General features: G+C 35.7%; 3 protein-coding genes, 1 long non-coding RNA gene and 1 other non-coding gene across 5 annotated transcripts; 2 read left to right on the top strand and 3 right to left on the bottom strand.

Moving 5' to 3' along the window:
• Positions 1-419: 419 nt before the first annotated feature.
• On the bottom strand, positions 420-6,533 carry LOC106397839 (probable phospholipid-transporting ATPase 11). Its single transcript, XM_013838460.3, has 10 exons — positions 4,639-6,533; positions 3,069-3,955; positions 2,887-2,997; positions 2,533-2,809; positions 2,357-2,445; positions 2,168-2,276; positions 1,861-2,079; positions 1,561-1,785; positions 1,289-1,480; positions 420-1,224 (listed from the first exon to the last, which is right to left on the bottom strand). Exons 1-10 carry the CDS (start codon positions 5,485-5,487, stop codon positions 559-561), a joined length of 3,624 nt encoding a protein of 1,207 aa, XP_013693914.1. The 5' UTR covers positions 5,488-6,533; the 3' UTR covers positions 420-558.
• A 3,209-nt stretch (positions 6,534-9,742) lies between these two features.
• LOC125587458 lies at positions 9,743-10,993 on the bottom strand. The gene is made up of 2 exons (XR_007323744.1): positions 10,908-10,993; positions 9,743-10,218 (listed from the first exon to the last, which is right to left on the bottom strand). It is a non-coding gene; the product is annotated as an uncharacterized LOC125587458 (long non-coding RNA).
• A 1,058-nt stretch (positions 10,994-12,051) lies between these two features.
• Positions 12,052-16,858, top strand: LOC106401090 (protein CROWDED NUCLEI 2). Its single transcript, XM_013841527.3, has 8 exons — positions 12,052-12,476; positions 12,612-12,821; positions 12,993-13,246; positions 13,325-13,595; positions 13,678-13,761; positions 13,989-15,883; positions 16,090-16,267; positions 16,415-16,858. Exons 1-8 carry the CDS (start codon positions 12,165-12,167, stop codon positions 16,700-16,702), a joined length of 3,492 nt encoding a protein of 1,163 aa, XP_013696981.2. The 5' UTR covers positions 12,052-12,164; the 3' UTR covers positions 16,703-16,858.
• A 211-nt stretch (positions 16,859-17,069) lies between these two features.
• LOC106399688 (piriformospora indica-insensitive protein 2) lies at positions 17,070-19,381 on the top strand. The gene is made up of 2 exons (XM_013840146.3): positions 17,070-17,582; positions 18,042-19,381. Exons 1-2 carry the CDS (start codon positions 17,370-17,372, stop codon positions 19,089-19,091), a joined length of 1,263 nt encoding a protein of 420 aa, XP_013695600.1. The 5' UTR covers positions 17,070-17,369; the 3' UTR covers positions 19,092-19,381.
• TRNAI-AAU lies at positions 19,303-19,376 on the bottom strand. The gene has a single exon. It is a non-coding gene; the product is annotated as a tRNA-Ile (tRNA).
• Positions 19,382-19,461: the final 80 nt, after the last annotated feature.

Below are 19,461 nucleotides of genomic sequence, written 5' to 3'. Positions count from 1 at the left end.
TATTGGGCCATTAATTTTAAATGGGTTTCAAAATGGGCCTATTTTAGCCAATTTTATACATTTATTTTTTACTATTTATATATATTTTCAAGTATTTTAGACGACTTAAAAATATCTTATATATTTTGGATGGTTTTTAATATACATTAAATCTAAAAATAATTAATATATTTAGGTAGATAAATCTATTTCAGATACATTCGAGTACACGAAATACTTCGGTTCGGATCGGATTCGGTTTCGGTTCTCTAGATACCAAAATTATGAATCCGTTCGGATATTTAATAAATTTTGGGTCAGGTTCGTTACTACTCTTTTGGATCGGGTTCGGTTCGGTTCTTCGGATTTGGTTTTTTTGTCCGGCCTTAAGTAAACCAAAAAAAGCCTGGTGAAAAACCAAATTGTTTGGTTACTTTGAATCAGACAAAAAGAAATCTATACACTAAAAATGTTACATACACAATATAAATGTAATTCATCTCAGGAGTATATAAACCTAGCTTTCACCAAGTTGTACCTTTATGTACAAAGTATATAGTCACAAACACTGAGACATATCTATTTCTCTTCTCTTGAGATAGCTATGGTGTTCTTATTGAGCTGATCGTGAAACCTACCGGAACGTCGTACACTAGCAGCTCTTCTCGCAGTGGAACCAACCGTCGTCGTCTTAATTGATCTTTGCCTAACCATTTCCACAAACTCAGGATCATTAGACTGACCCTCGTGCCGTATCCACTGAATCATTTGATGGTAACCAGGGAAGTATCTCATCTGAACCGATTTGAAGACAAAGTAAGGGACCAAAGCGAAGATCATCACAAGGAGAGTGGTAAGCCAGTAAGAAGGAGCTGGAGCTAAGGCTTCGAGGAAGACTTTGTAAGCATCTGTGGAGAAGGTGGGAGTGATAGCTCCATAGATCATGAGGAAGATGTACCATAAAGCAACTGAACCCCATATTACTATGTGTTGGACCCAAGTGAAGTAGCTAATGGCTAAAACCATTTGGAGATTGACCACCCATACTACGCAAGTGTACATTGTCCCTCCGAGGATATCCCGGCCGGCGGTTTTGCCGTTAGGGTTGTAGAGTTGGTGTTCTTGGGATTGCTTGCAGATGAAGAAAATAGCGAGAGCCGAGATTAGTCCATTGAACATCCAGCCAATGATTCTCTTCCAGCTGAAGAGAAGATTCTGAACTCCTTCTTGGTATAGCAATGGGAACTAAATAAAGAAAACAAAATTTAATCGCTCAATTTAGAGGAATCTAGGGTTTATAAAACCCTACCTTGTAACAGAAGCGAGCTGAGACGTCTTGATCAAAAACACCTAGAGCAATGACGGGAAGCGAAGAGAAGAAGACGTTGAAAAGCGACAGAAACCAGTCGTTATATGCTGGTTGAGCAGAGAAAGATGTGTAGGCTTCGTATAAGAACAAGGTCACACCAAATGTGATATTCTTGTAGAAGAAGTAACAGATCTGCCCAAAGTGAAAACAAACCCTAGTTAGAGAAATTGCTATGATGTATGTATATCTGAAAGAGGGAAAAGAAGCTGTACCATGGATGAGATTCTGCTGTAACACCAGTGACCATGAACGAGCAAGAGACGTTCCAAGTATCTGAACTGAGCAATGGCTAAATCGCTAGACATAACCGCTTGCATTCCCTCAACACCGCTGATTCCAACACCAATATCTGCTTCTTGAAGCATTCCAACATCGTTTGCTCCATCTCCAATAGCTAAAGTTGTCTTCCCAGTTCCACTTTTGACCAACCGTGTAACCTAAAAAAAAATATATATATATATTCTATAAATTAAACATAGTAAAACTCAATACACACATAAAAGAGACATTACCAATGCCTTTTGCTTGGGTGATGATCTGCAGCAAATAACAGAGGCACATCCTGTGGCTAAATCAAGAAACTTCTGCTTGAAATCATCTTCAAGAGCGTACGTTAGCGACTTCCCGTCAATGATCAACGCAAATGCCTCATGAGAGTCTGTGTCGCTTGGTCCTCTTGTGATTAGAGCTTTTCCTTCCTCCATTTGCTTCACCACACTTTCTCTTGATGCCTACATATGTGTTTAAGAATCTCATTAAGTAAACTATCGAAAATGTGTTATATAATTGTGTGAAATAACATATGAAAAAAATTATTACCTGTTCAATCACATCTTTCTCTCCAGCTTTCTCCAATGCTTTGATTTGTGGCGTCTCAAGATTTATGATGATCTGCTTCATCTCTTGTCTAAGTAAACTACATGCAAAACTGAAGAGGTTCCAAAAAGAATGTTAGTAACTATGAAACAAGAAGAATGTTTAGATTCAAACATAATAAAAGATTCTTACCCAATATTGATTGCTGTTTCCATCTTGTCTCCGGTTAGAACCCAAATCTTTATCCCTGCTTGAGCAAGCTTGTCTATACAATCTGGAACCTAAAAAAAAAAAAACACAATCAATATTAAACACATTATAAAAACAAAAATCTATTAAGAAACTGTAGTCTTGAAAAGAGGCTTTACCCCATTTTGAAGTTTGTCCTCAACAGCAGTAGCACCAAGTAGAATCAAATCGCGTTCCATCTGATCAGTGATCTCATCTATTAAGCTCTCACGATCCTCAGTCACCGAGCTCTTAGCTTCATTGAAGTTCTTGCTGAATTTTACATACTCATCCTCATCAACCTCGCGGTAAGCAAGTATCAATGTCCTTAGCCCTGCATCTGCGTATTCATCAACATGCTCTCGTGTTTTCTCCTCGAACGTACGCCCGTTCCTGGCAAGTCTTTCAAACATTACACTGCACACATAAAACAAGATTCCACAGATTCAACAAGAAAGCTTCTAACTGTAAAGTCTCTCTAGATTTTAACCTACTTGTCAGCTCCTTTGGATAGTAACAGAAGCTTTCCATCTTCATCACGCACGATCACAGACATTCTCTTCCTCGCGCTGTTGAATTCAAGAACGTTTAGTAACCGATATACCCTGTAACAAAACAGAGGAATGTTAATTTCCTTGACCTCCAAGAAACCGCAACGATAATCAAAAGAACAAACCTTTCTACTTTCTTTCCCGTTTCAAGATCCAATTCACGGATTGATATCCCGTTTTGCGTGCGGCTAAAGAACTCAAAACCGAGTTCTCTAGCCGCCACAACAAACGCAGCTTCGTCAGGAGACTCAGCCTCGTAAGAGACAGTCCCAGTGGCTTCATCTGTTTCGGGTATAGCGGTGTGACAAACAGCTAACAGTCTAAAAAACTTCTGCAAAACCGATGCTTCTCGTTGCTTAACCCAATTCCCTCTCATAACCCTCTCGTCCTGGAAGTTAAACCCTTCGATCTTAGGACCAGAACGGTCCGCTGCAACGTTCAAATCATCAGCCAAAGCCGAACCGCCGCTTCTCATAGCCATAGATCTTTCAACTTCGGTCACACCTCGTCCGTAACCTGTTCCAGCTATAGAACACTTGATAAACTCCATGGAGTTGCAAGTCAGTGTTCCCGTTTTATCCGACAGAACCGTGTCGACCATCCCAAGCTCTTCGTTGAGATTCGATGTTCTAGCGTGCGCGGGTTTATCAGTCTCCTCGTAGTACATAAGAATGTCGCTGTTGATGAAAATGCTCTGAAGAACTTTAACGATTTCGATAGAGACGTAGAGAGAGATGGGGATGAAGTAGCTGTAAAGCATAACCGCGGTGAGGAAATGGTAGATCGCAGCCATTGGAGCTCTCTCTGGATCGAAGAAGATCTCTGCTTCGTCTGGTTTCAAGTACCATCTCTCTGTTTTCCCTCCTCTGTCCTCTCTTGTCACAATTCCAAAGATGATGGATCCGATGAAAGACATCAGAAACACTACGCCGAACATCATGTAGATGATCTTGTCCATTTTCCTCTCGATTCTGCTTCTCTTTGATGGAGGGACAGTTGAGTTTTGAATCACCTGTTATCAAAGAAACTTCAAAATGAGACTTGCGATGCAAGGTTTATGTGGATGCTGTTAAAGTTTGTACTAGGAATTTATCCGGAACCAAGAACTGAATAGTACATAACCGAGTTTCATAAATATCTGAATGGATCATATATCTCTGCAACCGAAAATCAAAACCGAATAGAAAAAAATCGAATGGGTCTCCGATTTTTTAAAATACAGATTATATATCTTAAAATATCAATTATGTTTAGTTTTTAAATAACAAAATATTTTAACACTACTATTTATAAACCAGATTATCCAAAGATCCGAAGTACCCAAATATATTTTTATCCAAAATATTCATAATTATTCTAATTGTCCTACATTTTTATCTGAACAATAATATTTTTATCTGAACAATCCGAATTACCTGATTCTTAACTTGAAAAACTTCCGTGTAGCCTTATTGTATCCTCCATTGATGGATTTGAACTCTTTTAAGTTTCAATGAAAGTGATTCGATCAAAAAAAAAACTTGAAACCCCCCGAATTAATCAACGTTCTTATCGATATTATGTGAAATTATCTGACAAATCAGAACCGAACCTGAACCGGATTGGACTCAATTCTTTTTTTTTTTAATAACCGAATGGTTCCTAAATCTATATCCGTACCGAAACCAAAGAGATCCAGAACGCCCAAATTTGTACCTTTGTGTCGTGTCCGGTGAAGACAACAGCTCCGTAAACATACTCTGTGTTCCTAAGCTTCGAGTCTCGAAGAAGAAGCTGTTGAACCGACAAGGGAAGCCTCTGTTCTTCCAAATGTAACGTTCCGACAAAGGTATAAAGATCCGCATTGGGATCTTCGCATCTCACGACGGCTTTAAACTCTTTAAAATCGAAATCTTCGTGTAAGCGCGACGAAGTCGCCTCTAAGCCTTGCTTCACTTTCAGATTCGTTTCACCGTCGAGATTCATCGTCTCCACGTAGCAAACCGAGTCTTCGTAGCTCGACGACAGAAGCAAAAGATCCGCCGGAAAAAACTCTTCTTTTTCGACTCTCACTATATCTCCGACTCTAAGCTCCCTCCACTCCTCTTCCCGGAACATCCCGTCGTCTCCGCCGTGAACCTTCACTTTCCTGTTGTTCACTTCTATGTCCTGTCGTTTTCTCCCCCAGTCCTCGATCCCTTCTTTGACCATGCTCGCGGCGATGACTAAGCCGAGAGGCAAGAGAGCGCTGACGGCGCCGTAAGGAGAGAGCGGAGTCAACGACAAGATTCCGGTGACGAGGAAGTAGAAGTTGGCGACGCGGCGGAACTGCTCGAAGAGAGATTTGGGTACGAAGGAAGCGGGAGAGTACTTCGTTGACCGGACGTAGTTTCCGGCGTAGCTACGACGTTCGGCGGCGGGAGAGTTGGGTTCGTTGCAGTAGACAACTCGAGAGAAGCCTGGTCCTCCGATCTGTGAGTGATCTTCTTGGAATGTAGATTTGCGACATGTGAAGGCGTAGATGTTGTTTAGGTTTAGTCTTCTCCTTATCCGACCTCCCGCCATTATCTCTCTGTCTGAAAATATCTGTAAAAGGGATGTTGTGAGAAAAGAATGAAAGAATGAAGATTTAGAACTATAGGATAAAGAATCTGTGAGAGAGACAATGTCGAATTGTTATGAGTGTTTCTTCGTTTTTTAATTTTTTTTTTTTTAACTTCGACGACGACTTTCAACGTATCATTTTTTTTTTTGCGGAGTGGGTTCTTTATTTTCTTTGCTATAGAATGAAGAAGAAGCCAGAAATCGCTGAATAACTGGTTTCTGTTGATTTCAATGAAAAAAAAAACATATTTGTATGTTGGCGGAAATTAAAAGTACTAGATGTTAGAGATATTATTGTGATCTCCGTATATTCAGCTTCCATTACAATCTCTCTGTATTAGGAAGTTACTGCCTTTTGTTGCAGCTACAGCTATTGTATATAAGATCTAATGTATTGTACTGATTCCTTACTAGATCCGTGGTTTGTCTATGTTCTAGAAGAATTAAATAATATATGATGCCAGACATGATTTAAGAAAGAAAAGAAGAAGTGTTAATAATACATGAACAAATGTGAATGGAGCCGTAGAGGAAATCGTGGATGGTTTACTTGTTTAGCAGCTTTGAAAAGTTCTTGGAGAAAGGAAGCGTAATTATGTATTGGACTAGTGATTAGTAAATGAATGATGTGTTTAATTGACTTTTTCTCTAATGTAAAGGACTAGTATATGTTTATCAGACTAAATAATTAATTTCCAGTTTTCGATCCCTGGGCCAGAGGATTATGATCTGTTTTAGATTTTCTGATTAATCTATCTTCTCGTACTCTTTGCAACACATGTGAAATTTCATTTCCACCTCATTAGTCTATTGCCAGTTCCGTAATGCGGACTAGTTAAATTGAGAAATATTATAGTTTGGCAACAAAAGTGAATAGATCGTATGTTATTTAGCTCCATTGCCCAACTTGAGCTCCACGACAAACATCTATTATATTAATACATAATTCACAATTTCTATTCATGTGTGATTTTTTTTAAAATAGATCTTCCATAGAAAATTATAATTCATTTAATTCTAATTAACATTATAACATCATTAAGATATCACATCTTAAATAATTGACATATATAACAACTCACCTATAAATTTGTCTTATTTTTTAATTACAAAAATATGTTAAGAAAAAAATCTACAAAATCTTATTAGATATTTTAAATATTATTATAAAATGAATCATTGATTAATTTCGTGATTAGTACTCCAATATTATTATAAATTAATGTTAGTTAAGATTTTATTATATAAAAAAAATTATATACTATTTTCTTAAAATTTCTAATTATAGTCTATATCTATTATATTAAAACAGAAGTCACAACTTCTATTCATGTGTGATTTTTTTTAAATGGACATTCCCTAGAAAATTATAATTCATTTAATTCTAATTAACATTATGACATCATTAAGACATCACATCTTAAATAATTGACATATATAACAACTCACCTATAAATTTGTCTTATTTTTTAATTACAAAAATATGTTGAGAAAAAAATCTACAAAATCTTATTAGATATTTTAAATATTATTATAAAATGAATCATTGATTAATTTCGTGATTAGTACTCTAATATTATTATAAATTAATGGTAGTTAAGATTTTATTATAAAAAAAAAATTTGTATACTATTTTCTTAAAATTTCTAATTATAGTCTATATCTATCTATACTATTATTTGCGAAGTAATTTTTTGCAACGGAGCTCTCACGTTGAAAGTTAGAGCGGTTAATATCCATACTACCCTTAATGAATTTTATATATTATTAATTATATATTGTGTTGTTATCTTAAAACATATTTTTCAATTATAAAATTTAAAAATAAAATATAAAACAATTATAATAAATTAAGTAGTTAAAGTCAATGTTATTCTTAATAAATTTTAATTAAACATTTATATTTAATTAGATTTTTGTCATATATATATGTTAGATTTAATTTTTTGAAAACATGAATAATAAGTTATTATGCTGGTTTTTAAATTAATAAAAAATAAACTAATAAATATTTGTAAAACGATTAAGCCCGTATATGCGGGCAAAACACCTAGTCTTATATATTAAAACAGAAGTCACAACCTTGATTGATGTGTGATTTTTTTAAAAAATAGACCTAATGGACCTATTCCTAGAAAGTCATGTTACATTTGATCTCTAACTTATTATTTAAATTTTGGGCCTATCATAATTTTTTATTGGGCTATAAACAATTGGATTTAAATAGATGATCTATTGGATTTAAACAATAGATGATCTATTGGATTTATAGATAGTATAAATTAAATAGATATAATTTAATGTTGTAATACTATATCTGCATATGTTAAATATTTAAATATTTGTCGATGTTAACTTTTAAAATGATAAAGATTTTTTTTTTAATAACAAAAATCATATTATCTAACAATAATTAATCTTTACTACCTTAAACCAATGAAAATAAATTTTAAACTATATCGTTTTTTTAAAAAATTAAACAAAAACTAAATATTTAATTATTTACTCGATAATAAAAATCTATGAAGCGAAAAGTTTAATTTTTAAAAAAAATTCTAAATTTGTGAAATGTTACAATATCTTTGAATATGACAATAAAAAAATATTTTACTAATCTTTATATATATAGTTACGATTTTAATAATGAAATAATATTCCAAAAATATATATATAGAAAAAGATACAAATACATGTGAAAATTTGAAACAATCTATTCAATAAAAAAATATACCGTAAACTTATTATGTTTTAAGAATTGATAGACACATATATATTATAATATATACCAATTTAGAATTGAAAACAAAATATTTATATAAAAATAAATGAAAACAAAAATCTACGCGGTTGCGCGGGTCGAGATCTAGTAATTAGGTTATTTTGCATACTAGCTGGTGACAATTTACAAAAAAAAACACACACACACACACACAAATTATACACAACCAGTTAATATTTATATATATATATATATTACAAATAATTAATTACAATATTTCTTTTTGTCAGGACATTTTTTGGAAATTATCAAAGTAATATTAAACTATTTATTTTCAAAGTAATATTAAACTTAATTGAAATTATCACAATATTTTTGCTAAATAGTTTGGGATTGTGGATGGGCTTTATTTATTTTCTGTTTTAAAAAAAACAAAAGAAATATTAATGAAAGAGACAATTACGTGAATATACCCAAAAAGAACCGAAATTAGCAAAATATACACATGCACTCAAAACCCTCCCTTCCCTGTAGCAAAGTTATGTGATCTTCCCAAAATGCCATTACCTATAGAGACACGTAAGAGGAGAGATACTGAAGTGAGAATCTTGTTTGATATACCTAGGATATCGTAGAGTAATGTTCATCACGTGGGTTTGTAATAGAGTGTCCCACACCACACATTTAAATTGCAAATTTTTACAAATATATGAAAAAATATTCTAAACCAGACGTCTGTATTATATAGATAAAATCTACTAACATGTATCATCATTAGTTATATCATTTATTTAGACACTAAGATTTTGTATATCATCTACAATCAGCTAGTAACATTGTATATATTAAGTTATTAACTAACAAGTAAATATCAACCACAATAATTACTTCATATATTCATGTGGTTATATGCTAACTTATATATATTAAATCAATTATTTATTTGTCTTTTACACCTGCGTCACTTACAAAATCATTGTCTCTAAGATCTATCTTAGCGGCTACTATAACATTTACTAGACACTACAGAGTGTTAACCACAAATATTTATAATTGTTAACATCTACTTGTAAATTTAAACACTAACATTCATTATATCATATAATGTTAGACTATGACATTTTATATATCAATTAATATTATAAATATCAAACAACATATGTTAGTAAGTCAAATGCCGATAACCAGATAGCAATAAAACATCCGTTTAAATATGCATTACCAATCACACTTCCACTAGACACTTCACCATATCCTTCTCATGAACCACTCATCCGCGTCCCACATTGATTAGAACATATTATTACCAAGCGAGTCTATCACTTTTTTATTCATAACATGTTCATATATTCATGTGATTATCTGCTAACTTATATATTAGATAAATTGTTTATTGTGTCTCTCTTACATGTGAATCACTTACAAAAACATTCTCTAAGATATATCTTAGCGACTATTATAACATTTACTAGACACGGAAAAGTGTTAACCACAATCATTTATAATTGTTATCATCTACTGATAAATTTAGACAGTAACATTTATTACATCATATAATTTTAGACTGTAACATTTACATATCAACTAACATTAGAAGTATCAAATAACATATGTTAGTAAGTGATTCATTGACAATGCTAGTTAAACAAAAACATGTGCCTAAATATGCATTACAATTCACACTTCCACTAGACACTTCACCAACTCCTTCTCGTGAATCAATCTTCCATGTTTCACATTGATTAGAACCCGTTAATTCTTATGAACCAAGTCCATCACTTTTTTTTCATCACATGTTGCATTTGATCAGCCAGAGCGCATCAGAGTACGAAGACGACATTGTTTTGATGCTAAAAAGACAACATTAGATAATTACTGGTAAGGGATTCTCAGTTTTTGACCTATGAAGTTTTAAGAGATGATGGGATTTGATACTCCCCAATCCAATGATCTTTACTCAGCTGTACACTTACCTGCAACAAATACATATGTTAAAATAACTAGAAATACTTTTACTAACATAACAAGAATGCTAAGAAAGTTTTAATCTTTCTCCTAAGTTATTCTCAAAAAACGCTAGCTATCTTGAAACATCATCGCTGAATTATATGCAGAAGTTCATACAACTTATATAAAACACAAAACTGTATGACCTAATTAAATTCTTAGTGGCCTTAATCATTTATTATACATTAACTTTGCAAAAGAAAAACAAAGAGACGGTTATAAATACAACTGACAACGTTAAACAATAACGTCTAAATAGATTGTTATCATCTAAGTATCTATACTCCAAAACACTTTGTCATCCTCAATAGATGACCTACTAAACTCTTCTAAGTTAAAATCTAATGAAGAGTAATACATGTTACAGTATAAGTTGTCAGCTAGTTGAAGATATACCATTGTAAAATAGGTTTCCCTAGTCAAATAACAAAAAGTAGATAACTTGAATAAATCGAAAACATATAAACTGATGTTGAAGAGTAATGAAAAAGTTATCGACTAAGTTATCTATAATATTCTATACACTATGGGTTACCATCAAACTAAATAATTGTCACTGTGGTTACAAAATATTTTTTTATATATAGATATGAGTAATCATTATGTTAAGTGGTAAACAATAAGTTAAAGTGGATGAAAGATGTTAGACCCTAACCTCCCAACAAAAGAAACCAGATCTCTGTCTTCTTCTTCGTTCAGACATGTGTTGACGTCTGAATCTCCATCTCCAAAAAATAAAAACTAGTAATTTCATAGTTAGGACTTGGAGAGGACAAAACCAGTAGAACAAAATAAGAAGAAATCACAAACAAATAATGACATAGTGATAGTGATTTTACTTACAAAATAAGAGCTGTTGGGGATCTTGGCTGTGCAAACAAGCATCTCTCTTCAGTTTTTCAGATTAGATCTAATAATGACTTCTTTTTCTCTTTTTTCTAGTTCTGAAAATGGAAGATTTATTCATTATCAAAGAAATTGAAAAATGGGTTAGTGTGTCTAAGCTCTGACATAAAATCTGACCTAGAATTATGTAGGTGTGTAGAGCCATAGGGTTATTTTGGTATTAAAGAAAAGTCTAATAGTAATTGGGTAGCTTGCAAATTATGGTCGAAATGGTGTATATACACCCTAATTTCTCTTAATGAAAACCCTTTTTCAAAAAAATTTTTTTATCAAAGTATATGATAAGTTTAAAATGATCCAACTAGACTAAAACAGCAAAGCACGAACAAAAATGAAACATTCAGATAATCAAATGGGGTCTAAGCTTTATAACTCGCTTTCAAATTTTATACATGTTAATACACAGAAGACTAGTGAACCATGTCAATATGAGTTAATGTTTTTTTTTCTTCATGTTATAACTTCCTGTAAAAGCGCTTCTGATATTCAATTGAGTTATAAACTTTTACTAGTGTGGTTACTGCTTATTACACCCTATCTTACGGTACACGTCTAGAAAGAAAAAGTATATAGAGAAGAAAAAGAAAATTCCACTTTCTCATTAGCGGTCAAGAAGTCCTTACGTAATTAAATTTACTTCTCTCAAAACACTTTAAACATGATCGTTAATTACTTATCCAAACATTTCTTTTAAAAAAGGCTGGTCAGGCTAAATTACAAACATTGGGCTTTAGGTTACGTTTATGGGCCCAAAACAGGCTTCTCATATTAGTCTCTTAATCCGCTATGTAATTATCTTAAGCCGTCTCGGTTAATTAATCCGCTTTCTTCGTGAAATTAATTTACCTTTTTACCCCTACACCAACCATGATTTCGATTTGTTTAATCAGGGAGGAACTTGAAATTTCATAAAGCCGTTGTATTCTTAGAGAGAGAAAGGAAGAGAGAGAGAGAGATTGTGAAATTAGGGTTCCCAAAAAACATTTGTGGATCCTCTTCGGAAACTATGTTCACGCCGCAAAGAAAACAGTGGATGTCTCCGGCGATGACGCCGAGAAGCGAGACGCGTGTTACTAGCCCTAGAAACGCCGATAGAAAGGGAAAGGCGATTGCGTTCAGCGAGGACCCGGTGAATTCGACTCTTCCGCCGCCTCCGATTGGAACTCTGACCGGAGAAGGCTTTTCCAGAGGTGAGGCTGATGATATGGATATGGGCGATTGGAGGAGGTTTAGGGAAGTGGGTTTGTTGGATGAGGCATCAATGGAGAGGAAAGATCGAGAAGCGCTTCTCGAAAAGATCTCCACACTCGAAAAGGAGGTACCTTTATGAAAAAATGAGTGTGTTTACCTTATGGGTCTTGTTGCTTTGAAGCATTCATGTGTTAAGAACTGAGTGTGTTGACTCTTTTTCTCCCACTTTTACCAATGCGAATCTACTGGTTTTACTGTGCAGTTATATGGCTACCAGCACAACATGGGACTTCTTCTCATGGAGAATAAGGAGTGGGCTTCGAAGCACGAGCAACTAAATCAGGCATTACAAGAAGCTCAAGAAATCCTTAAAAGAGAGCAGTCATCACATCTGTACGCATTGACTACTGTGGAACAACGGGAAGAGAACTTGAGAAAAGCCTTGGGTCTGGAAAAGCAATGTGTAGAGGAGGTATGATAGTTTAGCTTTAACTTGATGGATATCTGGATATATATGTTTAACTTTCTACGGATTTTCTTTTATTGTTTGGGATAATAAATCATAATTCTGTATTAAGGTTAGACGTCTTACTTCCCCTGTGAATTTTCTTAGAGATATAATTTTATTTTACCTTTTTGGCAGCTTGAAAAGGCTCTTCGTGAAATGCAAGAAGAGACTAACAAGACAAGGCTCGCTTCTGAAGCTAAATTAGCTGAAGCAAATGCTCTGGTTGCTAGTGTTACCGGGAGATCTTCTGATGTGGAAAGTAAGATTTATTCTGCTGAAAGCAAACTCGCAGAGGCAACTAGGAAGAGCTCTGAGCTGGAAATGAGATTGAAGGAAGTGGAGACGCGTGAGAGGGTCCTGCAACAAGAGCGGCTTTCATTTGCTAAAGAGTAAACATAGATATTCCTTATACGACGGTAAAATTCAAATATATTTGTTGGTCTAACTTGTATGTTATTGTAATACAGGCGAGAATCATATGAAGAGACTTTCCACAAGCAAAGAGACTACCTTCATGAATGGGAGAAAAAGCTTCAAGTGAAGGAAGAATCAATGCCTGAACAGAAGAGAGTCCTGAATCAGAGAGAGGAAAAGGTTAATGAAAAAGAAAAGAACTTGAAGTTGAAAGCTAAAGAACTTGAAGACTGGGATAGAAAGATTGCTTTGTCAATGTCAAAGTGTAAGGAAACTGAAGAGGATTTGAGTAAGCGATTGCAAGAATTGACTGCAAAAGAGAAAGTGAGTTTATAACTTACTTGACATTGCATTTTTAGACCCTTGTTTTTTTCTCATATGATTTTGGTGTGATGGATTTACCCAGGAATCTTGCACACTCCAGAGCATGCTAATGGCAAAGGAGAGGGAGTTGCGAGCACTTGAAGAGAAGCTTATTGCTAGAGAAGGGGTAAGTTTTAAGGACATTGTTGTGCAAAAACAGTTGCTCTATGGTTAGACAATAGAATCTCACTAACTCCTACTACTATAATTTTTACTGGGTGCCAATTAATTTTAACAGCCATAACATTTTGGGGTTGGTTGGTAGTCTTTCTGTACATAGACAGATATATGCGTGCTGCACCTTAGATTATTCTGATTTTTGTAATTAAAGCTTTACATTGATCTTTTAAACAGACAGAAATTCAGAAGCTCATTGATGATCAGAAGGCAGAATTAGCTGATAAGATGCTGGCATTTGAACAAGAATGTGAAGAGAGAAGAAAATCTCTGGACAAGGAACTCCAAAGAAAAACGGAAGAAGTTGAACGACAGAGAGTTGAAATTGATCATGGCGAGGAGAAGCTGCAGAAAAGAAATCAAGCTCTGAATAAGAAGTTTGGGCGAGTGACTGAAAAAGAAATGGACCTTGAAGCAAAGTCTAAAGCTATTAGAGAAAAAGAAAAAGCCATACAAGCTGAGGAGAAAAGGTTAAGTTTGGAAAAGCAACAATTACTTTCTGATAAGGAGAGCCTCATGGATTTACAACAAGAGATTGAAAACATCCGGTCTGAGATGATGAAGAAGGAGGATGCGATCCGGGAAGAACTCAAAAGTCTTGAAATCAAGAAAGAAGAGAGAGAAGAATACCAGAGACTTCAATCTGAACTCAAGTCCCAGATAGAGAAATCAAGACTCCACGAGGAGTTTCTTTCTAAGGAAGTTGAAAATCTGAAGCAAGAGAAAGAGAGATTTGAAAAGGAGTGGGAAATATTGGATGAGAAGCAAGCTGAATACAATAAAGAGCGAATGAGAATTTCTGAAGAAAAAGCAAAGTTTGAGAGGTTTCAAATGCTGGAAGGAGAAAGATTGAAGAAAGAAGAGAGTGCTTTGAGGGTTCAGATAAAACAGGAACTGGATGATATTAGACTGCAGAGAGAATCGTTTGAAGCCAATATGGAACACGAACGCTCAGCATTACATGAGAAAGCCAATCTTGAGCATTCTAAGGCGCTTGACGATCTAGAAACGATGAGAAGGAATCTTGAAATTGAACAACAAAAGAGAAAAGAAGAAGACGAGAAAGCTCTACAAGACAGACTGTCTCAGTTTGAGGATAAAAGAATGAAAGAGCTTAGTGATATCAAACACCGTAAGCAGGCTTTGAACAGGGAGATGGAAGAAATGGTGTCGAAAAGGGGTGCTCTCCAGAAGGAAAGTGAAGAAATTGCCAAACACAAGGAGAAACTCAAAGAGCAGCAAGCAGAGATGCATAATGACATTAGTGAACTTAGTACACTCAGCATCAACCTCAAGAAGCGTAGAGAAGAGTTTGCACGTGAAAGAGGTCGGTTTCTGGCATTTGTTCAAAAGCTCAAGGATTGTGGGAGTTGTGGGCAGCTGGCGAATGAGTTTGTACTCTCTGATCTCCAACTACCATATAACGAAGAAGAAGCTATTCTGCCACCTAATGTAGTTTTGAGTGACCTTCCAGAAAGTTCTGATGCGTCTGACTCCTGTAATATCAAGAAATCTCTAGACAGAGATGCCTCAGGAAGTGGTGGATCTAGAAGGCCCAACATGTCGATACTGCAGAAGTGCACTTCAATACTTTTCTCACCAAGTAAAAGAGCTGAGCATGATATGGACACAGGCAAGCCTGAGCAGCGTCCGTCCTCCTCACTGGCCGTTAATAAGGAAACAAAAGGTGAAAAACCACTGCCAGTTAGCACAATTCCGGACGAGGATGAGGAATATACAGACAGTCGAGTACAAGAAACTTCTGAATGTTCTCAGTTTTCAGAGCTTCAGAGTGCCAGGCGTGGACGTGGACGTGGCAGACCTAGAAAACCCAAGCCTTCTACGAATCCTACTAATTCGGCCAATCATGCCAGCCCTGGAGACTCATCAAAAGGTGAAGCGAGTGGTCACGTTTCTGGTACTAGCGAGAAGACAACAGGCAGAGGTGGAAGGAAAAGACAGCATACTGAGGATACTGCTGCTGGTGATGGACGTCGTAAGAGACAGCAGACTGTTGCTGTCTTGCCGCAGACCCCTGGCCAAAAACGCTACAATCTGAGGCGGAACAAAACGTAAGTTTCTTAATCCTGTGACTGTGTGTTTATAGGCCTTAATATGGCTTCACGTGATTTGTTAAAAGAGTAAGGGGTCCCTGTGTTAGTGTAGTCTCGCTTCGTAAGAAATACAGTTTATAATTTGTGTAATAGTCTTATATTCCCTTTCATTGTTGTGTCTTAAATCTTCTACACTGATGTCCTAAAATCTTATGGGTGTGCAGCGTAGACCAAGTTCCAGCAGATGTTAAAGATAATGCAGCTGGTGGTGAAGATGATGCAGACATTGCTGCCTCTGCGCCATCAAAGGACAATGTCGAAGGAACTAGCGAATCGGTGGTGGAACCTCTTCCAGCTAGAAGATTAGAAAGTTCAGAAGTTAGGGCTGAGAGAGTTGTAACTGTAAGAAAAACTTCCTCTCCCTCTTCTTTGTGGATTCCTGTTTTAAAGTTCTACAACTCTTTACTGAATAAAACCCTGCTCATAAATAAAGTTCATCGCAAGACAAAACAAGCATACATGCTAATAAGGTGATCCGTTCTATGGCAGGTGGAAACAACTACTGCTACTGCTAATACCAATGTGGGTGTTTCGGTTGCAAATACAGAAGTAGCACCTAACATCGCTATGAGCCCCTCTGTTGAAGATGATCAGACGCAGAGAACAGTCAATGAGGATAAGAATGAAGAATATGAGGATGGAAATGATGAAGAAGATTACGAGGAACAAGAAGACGATGACGATGATGATGATGATGATGATGATGATGATGATGGATCACTAAGACCCGGTGAAGGATCCATAAGAAAGAAGCTGTGGACTTTTCTCACCACATAATCATCTCACGTGGGATGATCCAAGAGATGTTACTTTCACATTTATTATGTAGAACCATTTATAGCTTCTTTGTATCCAAAGACACCCTTTTGATGGAAGATGAAGTTAGGGAATTAGAAGCTAGAGACATGTGTTTAATGATAATGTACTTTCGAATTGACAGAACCTAAAGCACCAGGCTCCAGAAGGATATTATTGATTACAACAAATAAATGTCAAAGGATGATTTTCAGAAAAAGCAGAAACATTAAAGAAAAATCTTTGTCAACATTAGAGACACCATTAAATGCAATTACGCTTTGATATGTGTGCTTCTCTGCATGCTCGACTACATATACACAAACATTGTATATATGATAAATGTATTGGGATTCTATATGTGCATATATGTATGGTTATGGGAACAGATGAAAGCTTTTACTTTACGTAACAAAAGTGGAACATGTAACCAAAAATGTCTATAGAATTCTCCTCTTTTACTTTTTAACCATTTGAATTGTAATGAGGAAAAAAGCTAAATTTGATTCCCAACGACCTCTCGCTCTCTTCTCAATAAATAATAACAAGAACCAACCCAAAAAACTCAAATTGAAAAAAAAGACAAAACACATCACACGCTTTGTTTTCACCTGTTATTCTCTGTTCTTGTGCTCTCTTAGAGAGAGCAATGATGTGGCGAATGTTTTGCTCTCTTCTCTTACTATCTCTACTTGTTAGGTGTACCGGTGATGAATCTTTGCCTGAAGTAACCTATTCTGAAGAAGCTCCAATGGATAAAAGAGAACGAGAAGCTTTGTACTCTGCGATTCAAGGATTTGTAGGTGATTCTTGGAATGGCTCTGATCTCTATCCTGATCCTTGTGGCTGGACTCCAATTCAGGTTTTTCTTACAACTCTCTGTTTCATTAAAACCTTTTGTGCAGCCATGTTATGTACCCTCAAGTCTTTAGTCTTGTCAGAGAAACATAGATTCTTGAAGATAGTGAAGAGCTTGAGCTTTAGATGTTGTTGAATCAAACTCAAAACTCTAAAAAGCTTTGAAATGATGTGTAAAGATTTTTTTGTTGTCTAGCTGTCTCAATAATTCTTCAAAATGCTTTGTTGTCCCCTTTGAAAATTTTCTATAATCGGATAGTGAAGTTTAAAGCTTCAAAGCACCAAAGTGAATCCTATTTTCATATAACATGTTTGTTTGGGGTTTCTTAAAATGTTCTTCAATTATATGGGCACATTGGCCCACCAATCATTCCTTTATTTTTTTTGCAGCCTAAGTTCTCTTCACAATAATCCAAACTTGAAGAATAAAATATATATATACCTTTTTTGTTTTGTTTTTCAGGGTGTTTCGTGTGATATGTACAATGACTTGTGGTATGTCACGGATTTGAGTTTAGGGCTTATTCATGAAAACTCGCTTCCTTGCTCCTCAAGTCTTGAGATAAGGCCAGAGTTATTTGAGCTCAAGCACTTAAGATCCCTCTCCTTCTTCAATTGCTTTATCTCTCCCATTGTGATAGCTAAAGAGGGTTGGATAAGTTTTGCAGCTAACTTAGACTCCCTCGAGTTTAGATCCAATCCTGGTCTCATTGGGAACCTTCCTGAAACACTCGGCAACCTCACAAACCTGAAGTCGCTGGTAGTTCTTGAAAATGGGTTCAGTGGAGGACTATCATCAAGCATATGCAACTTAAATAGTCTAAAGAGAATGGTCTTGGCAGGGAACTCGTTCAAGGGGATGATCCCGAACTGCTTCCAAGGCTTAAAGAAGCTTTTGATCATGGACTTGAGCCGCAACTCTTTCTCAGGAACATTGCCTTCGTCTTTTGGAGATTTGACTTCATTGCTCAAATTTGACCTAAGCAATAACTTCTTGGAAGGGAAGCTACCTCAAGAACTTGGGTTGTTGAAGAATCTGACACTATTGGATCTGAGGAAGAACAGATTCTCTGGTGGGCTATCCAACAACATTGAAAGGATGCAATCTCTAACGGAGTTGGTGTTATCAGACAATCCAATGGGTGAGGAAATGGTTGGAATAAAGTGGGAGAAGATGAGAAACCTGGTCATTTTAGATGTTTCCAAAATGGGTTTAAGAGGTGAGATTCCCATTGGTCTAACCAATCTGAAAAGGTTGAGGTTTCTTGGTCTGAACGACAACAATCTTACCGGTTTTGTTCCATCCGAACTTGAAGCTTTGCCTTGTATTGGTTCGTTATACATTAATGGAAACAACCTAAGAGGGGAGCTTAGATTCTCTAGGAAGTTCTATGAGAAGATGGGAAGAAGATTTAAAGCTTGGAAGAATCCAAATCTTTGTCAACCATTTGAGATTGTAATGTCAGAACCTCAAAAGCATTTACTTCCTCTTGGAGTGAAGTCATGCACTTGAAATCAGGAGGAGCGTTTGTGAGCTCATCATCTATCTTTCTTCTAAAATCTTTTGTGTTTAGTATCATGTATCGTCTTCATCTTTTCGTATTGTATTGCTGCAACGGTTATGAAAATATGGCCCATGAATGAATATGTTGACGTTTTAAAAAACGAGTCTTATTGGGCCGATGATGAGGTTAAAGTACCAGAAGTAAAAAAAACAAAACAGTTGGCCCATGCAGGTTTCGAACCTGCGACCTTCGCGTTATTAGCACGACGCTCTAACCAACTGAGCTAATGGGCCATTTTGATACAATGTTGTCTTCCAAATTTATTGACTATATGATTCTGACTCAGAGCGGCCATGGGGGCATAGCACGAAAAACACA

This window comes from Brassica napus, chromosome C5, assembly GCF_020379485.1.
Source record: "Brassica napus cultivar Da-Ae chromosome C5, Da-Ae, whole genome shotgun sequence".
Lineage (NCBI taxonomy): Eukaryota > Viridiplantae > Streptophyta > Magnoliopsida > Brassicales > Brassicaceae > Brassica > Brassica napus.
This window is presented reverse-complemented; position numbering and strand designations above follow the sequence as displayed.

Bases quoted from the DNA above. Each gene is read 5' to 3' on its own strand.
- LOC106401090 (XM_013841527.3), top strand. From the start codon at position 12,165: ATGTTCACGCCGCAAAGAAAACAGTGGATGTCTCCGGCGATGACGCCG. The intron at 13,247-13,324 runs GTAAACATAGAT...ATTGTAATACAG, and splicing joins CGGCTTTCATTTGCTAAAGA to GCGAGAATCATATGAAGAGA. The intron at 13,762-13,988 runs GTAAGTTTTAAG...TCTTTTAAACAG, and splicing joins AGCTTATTGCTAGAGAAGGG to ACAGAAATTCAGAAGCTCAT.
- LOC106399688 (XM_013840146.3), top strand. From the start codon at position 17,370: ATGATGTGGCGAATGTTTTGCTCTCTTCTCTTACTATCTCTACTTGTT. The intron at 17,583-18,041 runs GTTTTTCTTACA...TTTGTTTTTCAG, and splicing joins GTGGCTGGACTCCAATTCAG to GGTGTTTCGTGTGATATGTA.
- LOC106397839 (XM_013838460.3), bottom strand. From the start codon at position 5,487: ATGGCGGGAGGTCGGATAAGGAGAAGACTAAACCTAAACAACATCTAC. The intron at 2,277-2,356 runs GTAAGAATCTTT...GAACCTCTTCAG, and splicing joins GAAACAGCAATCAATATTGG to TTTTGCATGTAGTTTACTTA. The intron at 2,080-2,167 runs GTAATAATTTTT...ACACATATGTAG, and splicing joins AGAAAGATGTGATTGAACAG to GCATCAAGAGAAAGTGTGGT.